Source organism: Ceratosolen solmsi, unplaced genomic scaffold (assembly GCF_000503995.2).
Source record: "Ceratosolen solmsi marchali unplaced genomic scaffold, CerSol_1.0 scaffold2, whole genome shotgun sequence".
Lineage (NCBI taxonomy): Eukaryota > Metazoa > Arthropoda > Insecta > Hymenoptera > Agaonidae > Ceratosolen > Ceratosolen solmsi.
The window spans coordinates 6558717-6566527 of NW_011948422.1; the positions used below are offsets into that span (position 1 = coordinate 6558717).

A 7811-nucleotide genomic window follows, 5' to 3' on the forward strand; every position below is an offset into this window, starting at 1 on the left:
CGCTAGCAGAGGCCGTCGAACCGAATCCTGAGGCCACCGGTGGTGCGACCTCCTTCACCGCCGACATCACGGAGTAACGGCGGCGCACCGATAACGAGGGTCGCACCTCCGCCCCCATGTCGGGCCCCGACGATGCCACCCCCTCCCCCGCCGCTTCCCCATCGCTCGTCCTCGGGGCCAGCAGGCAGCTGCGCCTCGGCTTCGAGGCTCGCACCTCCGGTGCCACCACCCCCAACGCCCCCGACCCGGGGCCAGTCGCTGCTCCAGCAGCAACAGCGCAACGGACAGATGCCCCTTGGACCCGCTGAGTTTGAGGCTCGCTTCGTGGACATGTTTCATTCGATAGCGACCTTCCCGGCGCCCGAGCCCTACCGAGGCGTCACCAAAGTCTACAACAGCAAAACCGGTGAGCCGAGCCACAGACCTTTGGGAGGACTGTTGTCATTTGCCTTGAAGAGACAGTCCTCCGAGTTCGACGTTTGATCGCTCTGGCATTACAACCCCCACCCCCCAAATGCACACACATCCACCCACCAAATCCTTTCCCCTCACTCCTATCATCTCATCTCTCTCACTCTCCCCTCGTCCCTTCGCTTATGTTTCTTTGCATTCTTTATATCTCTTCGTTCGACTCTTAAGCCCGTGAAAAAGATTTAATGTGAGATTCTTATCTTGATATGCTGGGGCCGACCGTGTGTCCATTAGTAATCTGTAGGCTATCTTTGATAATAATGGTGGCTGTGGTCTTTAATCGTAATCTTTATAAAAGATTTACTTAGTATCGAATGGGATTGCATGTCATCTTTTTTGCGATTGTAGATACTAGAAGATGCGAAAATGTATTTTGTATTCATGCATAAGATGGAAGACATGAATATGGAAATAATATTTTTTTTTAAAGGTAACCATACGAATGTGTAAATAATATTATCCATTCTCTTTCGTTATTATTGTTAATAATATTCGGTGGTTATTGAATTACAATACAAAATAGTTCCTCTAAAGACATATTGATTCGTGAATAATGTTTGTATGGATTTCACATTAAACTTTTTTGTTGCTATGCTTTTTGAAATAGTGATAAATTGCTTATGGATATAGTGGCATATGGTGTTATGATACCTGATTATATTAAGAATGCATGAACCCAACTAAAAGAAAAGAAACGGCCGTTGGACTAAAAATTTGCTACATAATAGTACTAAATATAATTTGTGGATCAATTAAATTAGCTATCCACTTCGTACCCTCGTTAGACGCGTAATATGTGTTAGATTATATACTCCATTTTCATTTTTATACACTCTTGTTGGGAAAAGGGAAAGCTTTGGATTATTCATCAATGTTATCTAGATCTAAAACCATAGAGAATGGTATTTTTCGCTTTATATAAAATCACTTCATGTAAAATAACGCTTTAAAATTTGCGTGCTTTAATTTCACTTCGAATAAGCCTTCGATATTTTTAATATTTACGAAGTGTAATATATTTTATTTATTTATTTATTTATTTATTTATTTAGTAATTTTACATAAAATTCAAATTATTGTAAATATTGCAATAATGTCGAATATAACATATAATGTCTTTATATGTTAAAAGATACAAGTACATCCCAATATTTTTGTAATTAAATTTAAAGAATAAAAATTTCAATTTTCCATTTTATTTGATGCTTTTAAAATGATCTGAAACGCTAATGGTTTAAACTAGACAACGTTTATAGGATGGTTGTTGCTCGGTTGAACTTAATTACTTAATTTATCGCAACCTCGAATTTTGTTCTCATGAGTATAAACAAAATTAAACTCTCATGTGTTTAAAAAGGAGGTTAGTAAGACAAAACAAATTTAAATAAGTCACATGCAAATAAACACTAAATACGTTCAATGTAAAAGAAAAGTTTGCTTTATCTACAGTTTTTTATATTCTCTAAATATTAAGAAAATAGTCAGTTTCAAATTTATTGTGATTGCTAAATAGCCAGTAGTTATTTTCAAATTGAATTCGTTCAAATTATTATTTATTTCATTATTCCTGACGATATTTATACTTATAATGCATATATTTAACCTCTTATTTATTTATTGTTATTATTATTATTATTATTTTTTTTTTTTTTATTATTAATTTAAAATCAAATGTAAATTTGAAAATGAGTTTTAAGTTAAATCCTCGTCACATTATTCGACTTAAAGATTTTTAGTATTTAGCGGTATGCGATACGAAATACTATGCATAATGTGATTAGTAATAAAATATAAAATTTATTTCTAACCATTTGTTACGTCGGTTATATATTTATTTATTTATTTATTTTTTTTTTTTAATTTACTTTTGCAAATTATGTATTACGTTTGTTGATTAAAAATTGATTGAAAGAGATTAAGACTATGTCGTCTTCAACTACTGTTGAAGCTCAATCGAATGTTATCAATAATACATATTGAGGAAATGTCAATGTAATTAGTTATTTTTATTCAATCTATTAAAAATGAATCAATGTATAAAATTGACAAACAACAATTCTAGCACGCGTTCGTACTTTTATTAGTGATGCAAAGAAGACTGGAAATTTAAATTAGAAAACATTTCATTTACTACGTTAGACAATCAAACGAAAGTATAAAATTATAATGCAATTTAGGTATTAAAAATAAGCCTTATAAATCTAAAAACATTTTTATTAATTTATATAGTATTGAGTCAACAATAACTGTCGTTGTAATTAATTTTCATGTTTTCATGATCATATTTTGCATAACTAACATATCAACGCTACTATGAGGTTTCTGTGTTATATGACAATTTATTTATTGTTAGTCAAATTATTAGTCTAATAAAAATGTAAATATTTAAAAAAAATTTTATAATATTTTAGTATTTGCATGTATCCAATATCCTAACATCCTTTTTTCTCTTTTTACTTCAGATCAATAACCATAATTATAATTTTAATATATTTCTATTCTAGATATTCAAGAACTGATGTAATTAACTTAAATTAATAATACAATTAAGCCTACACTGTGCGTATTAAACTATAATAACTTATTAATGCAAAGTGAATGCAATCTGTTTTCTGCAACATTGATTATTAGGATGGTTTCATGAATTTAATTAAATATTTATTTAAGATTATGATTAAGTTATGACGATTTTCTTTGTATCAAACATGATTTCACAACTATATCATATTCTTAACACTTGATTCATTAAATTATGATAATGTATTTTAAAAAGTGCATATAAAAGCACAAATATTGAAAGGAGGGGGTATATGTGCTTGGTCAACGTCCATTAATAATTAATTTCCATTTGATTGTAAATAAAAGCAGTAAAATGTGCAAGGTATGTATTTTCAAGAATCATCTGCTTCTTTTTACTACATGTAACTGCCCTTTTTTTCATGCATATAATTAATAAAATTCACCTAATTCTTACCCATTGCTGATTAGCAACTATCTAGTTTTCTCTGGGCATGAAGCGGTATTTCGCATGTTTGCATACGGAATAAAAAGATACAACATTTTTGTAGTTATGGCTTTGTGGTGTTAAAATTTTTTTTTCATTTCTTAACTATATCTTTATATCTAAATGTTCATGCATAAGTATTAAGGTTATTCTTGAAGGTGTTTTTAAAATTCAAATTACGTCGCTTAAGAAGTCGAAAAACTAAATATTTATATTATTTTTCTTTTCAAATTAAAATAATTGAAGAAAAGAATATATAAATAAGATAAATAAGATTAATAAGATATTGTACGGTGATTGAAAATTTTCATTATTATGGATAAATTCTGAAATAATGGTTTTCAATAAGTCCACTTGACAAACAATTTATTATGTTATTTTTAATTGATATGGGTTTCCTATTTATTCTGTCTATAAATATCGAAAAACTTACATAAAATTTATATAAAAAATTGTCAATTATTATAAAATGAATTGCTGTAATTTGATGAATGGCCAATTTGTAAATATTTGATAAGTAATCCGGCTGCTATACAATTAAATTTTACAAACGTCAATCAAAGGAATTTACAGTAAGCGAATGAACATTAAGGTTCAATATTTAATTATTAATATTGGTAATTAGCTATTAGTAGATATTTTTTGAAATCTCACTACGTAGATGCACAAAGACAGTTTAAGTTTCTGTTATTCAATTAAATCATAATTACTCGAAAACAAAAAGCTCATTTTTTTTTATCTCGACATATAAAACTGCAAATTATAATATCACAGCTTTTGAATATTACAAAAGTTTTTCTCATGTCGGAACTTTACTTTATACAGAGAGGTTTTTTTTTTGCGACATGAATAATGTTTTAATAAACGAGGAATGTCGAAGAAATTAAAATTTGTTAATTATAGATTATAAACTATTTTAAAAGCCAAGTATTTTCTTATCCATTTGCCAATGTGATTTCATTCGTTTTTAAATTCGGTTATGTAATCCAAATATTAGCAAAAGACTATAAATCGTACTGAAAAAAATTTTAAATTTTTGAATGAAATAGTACAATGTAATTGATATTTATTGTCCGGCTTTAAATTTATCATAGTACTCTTTTAATTTAAAACATTAAATAACTTGAAGCCTTGCATTCCTGGTTACTTTTTCGGATGAAATAATTTTGTGTACAATTCTTTCTTTAATATGCAATTAATCCTCAAATTCAACAAACTTACAATTAACAATATATGAGTCGAATTTTTAACATCGAGAAATTTGAATTGACATTATTCAATTACCCGCGAAACAAAATGGAAAACCATAAGGATCGCGCTTTCTGACAATTGACGAAAATAAGTGAGCGCCATTCGCGAGGATTTGCGCCTGAGAAATAAAGGAATAAACACGAGTTATTGTTGTTTGTTGAACAATTACAGTAGCTAAGCAACAGGCGCCCGCACCCCCGGCTCGTTCAGTTTCCAATGTTGGCAACATCACGCACTCTTTGGGCGCGAGGCAGCCGCACCAGCATCAACATCAACAGCAGCTACAACAGCAACAACAGCAGCAGCAGCAGCAACATTGGCAACAGCAGCAGAACGCCGCTTCGTCGGCCTGTTAAGAACGGCTACGCTCTTGTCTGTGCTTTCTTATTAATTGTTGGAGAAAAGATCGCCACCCGGACGATCTCCCGTCGCCTTATTTATGAACGAATAATGACTTTCAAAGAATTATAATGAAAAGCACGACAAGAGATTGAGACGACAGTCGCACATGTATGTATTATATCATTTGATGGTACATTCACACAACACACGCGGGCGCGCGCGCGCGCGCATACATTTATAAACACATATCATACATCTACATATATATATATATATATATATATATATATATATATATATATGTATATGTATGTTATGTGTGTATATATATATGCGCGTGTTGGTAAATGGATCAAAGGATTCGGATAGTGCGCGGCTAACTGTGTCTGTGCGCGTGTGCGCGTGTGCGCGTTAAGAATAAGCGAGGCGGGAAAGATTAGGCGAGGGGGCGCTCTATTGGTGTGCCTGCGGGCTTTAAAGTGACCCTTCGCACAATCGATGTTCAGAAACTATTATTGAGTTGGTACCTTCGTACCCGAACACAAAACGGAAGCTCCTTCCCACAGTTCGAGTACAGCGAGAGTTTCAATTTATGTTGTTAATGGCCAAAGGTTTTTTATTTTCTTTGTGAAGATTGAACTTGATAGTACGTTATTGTACAGCTATTTTAAATGCAGATTAATTGCCATTTGAAAACTGTAAAGCTCAATTTATTTATTTGACTATGTAGAATAAGTTATTTATTTTTGCAATCGAGGTGGATAGAATGAAAGATACAGGGACGCTTTGAAGGATAAACAAGCATTTGAAATTTACTTGTTACGTTACTCCGTTAATATCACTTGGTTTGAATGACATAATTGCTTGAGAAATAGTCAGATTTAAGTAGCTATAACTTTGTTCTTAAGTTCGTCATTGGTTTTTATGAAATTTAATACAGTGCTTCTTACTTTTCATATACGATATTTAGATTTTTTTATTTCAAAATTTAATAAATCGAATAATAATTTTGATTGAAAGAATTCTTAATTGTTCAACATTGATAATTCATTTTATATAATAAGCAATTCGTTTTATTCTCAATCTCAATGAGCTAAAGGATTTGTTAAGGATACATAAAATTAATATTAATAGATTTAATTTGTTTGAGTACAAGTTGCATTCAAAATATTTAAAAATTTGCGTTATTCATAAAAACTGAAAATTAAAATAAATTGCATTAATATCTAGAGAGATGAATAATACTTTTAGCTGTATAAATTGGAACGATACATTCATTGTTATTATATGCATAATTGTAATTGTTAGTTTGCGGGATTTTTGATGAGCATTTTATAATTTGAGCAGTGGTTGCTTGAAATTATGGGTTTTATCAAACGAGAGTGAAGATAAATTAAACATTCAAATTAAATATCCTTATCTCTGTTAATACTTAAAATTCAATTAACGTTGTTGAATTTCCTATAAGGGAGAAGAAAAAAACTTTTTAAATATAATGCAATTTTAGAAAATTGAATAGTTATCTTTAAACTACATAATTGTCGTGTTTATTTCTTTCGTAAACATTTTAAAAATCAATATAAAGAAATATAATTTCTGTTATAAACTTAAAGAATAATAAAGTCGATAGTTTCTCATATATGCAAAAGTATAAAAAATATTAATAGTGCACATTAATAACGTCAAATAATGCTTTGAACAAGATTAGTTAACATTTTTCTATTTTACAAACAATACTCTTTTTAAATTGATTGAATTTAATATGCATGCAGATAATTAATTATAAATTGTAATAATTTCAATTTAAATGTACATATAAATTTAAATTGATATCACTTTATGTAAGTCCAATGCTGTACTACAGAAATACATAAAATAGTAATATTAGAACATTAATAATAACTTTAACATATTGAGATTAAGAAATAATGAATTCATATTAAATCAAAATCTATTCGTGCTTGACAATAAATTAACGCTGATAACTAAATATAATTCTATCTAATAAATAATTATAATATAAATTTACATATGCTTTTATGAAACACAATTATCAATGATTTTGAAATAAGATAAAATTTGTTTAAAACGGACACATTATTGAAAAGCCATATGATAATTTCCAGCTAATACAATGTAATAAATAGTTTAATAATTTAATTGATACGCCCAGTAATATTTTGATTTTTCAATTATTATCCAAGAGAACTTAAGTTATTCCGAATAATCGTATCATATATATATGTATATAGATGCATGCATGTACATATAATATGATCATATGAATAAATAAATTTATGGTTCAGTAAATTAAACAATCAAAAAGTTAAATTATTATTTTAATTGGCAAAAGTTAAATCTATTCATAAGTTAGAATAGTTGAAGTTAGGAAAAATAAATTGTTTTATAATAATGTTGAAGGAAATATGTATTAAAAAAGTTAATGTTAGACATGTCAAAATTGAAGAAAGTTAACGTTGATTAGTAAAAATAATGCTGCACAATTGAATAGAACACGTAATTAAGCTTAATAGAATTATGACACTAATAATATATTTAAGATAATCAGATTTATTTATGTCTAACTTCACTCTTCACAAGTAATACTTGGGCTGTACTAACACAAAGATTGCAACTTTTGCTTAATGAAATACAACTGGAAAATAACGAATAATGTAACGTATGCGTCGGGATGCATAGAGGAAATTAAAATATTCTGGTCCTTATAAACTGGAATAATAAT

General features: G+C 29.5%; 1 protein-coding gene across 1 annotated transcript in view; it reads left to right on the plus strand.

Annotated features, from left to right (window-relative positions):
- LOC105362055 (verprolin) overlaps positions 1-5287 on the plus strand; it is an 8770-nt gene extending 3483 nt beyond the window's left edge. The window contains exons 5-6 of the mRNA XM_011499380.1: positions 12-406; positions 4898-5287. Coding sequence (XP_011497682.1) covers positions 12-406; positions 4898-5082 — 580 coding nt within the window. The 3' untranslated portion in view covers positions 5083-5287. The remainder of the gene's footprint in view (positions 1-11; positions 407-4897) is intronic.
- The last annotated feature ends 2524 nt before the right edge of the window (positions 5288-7811 follow it).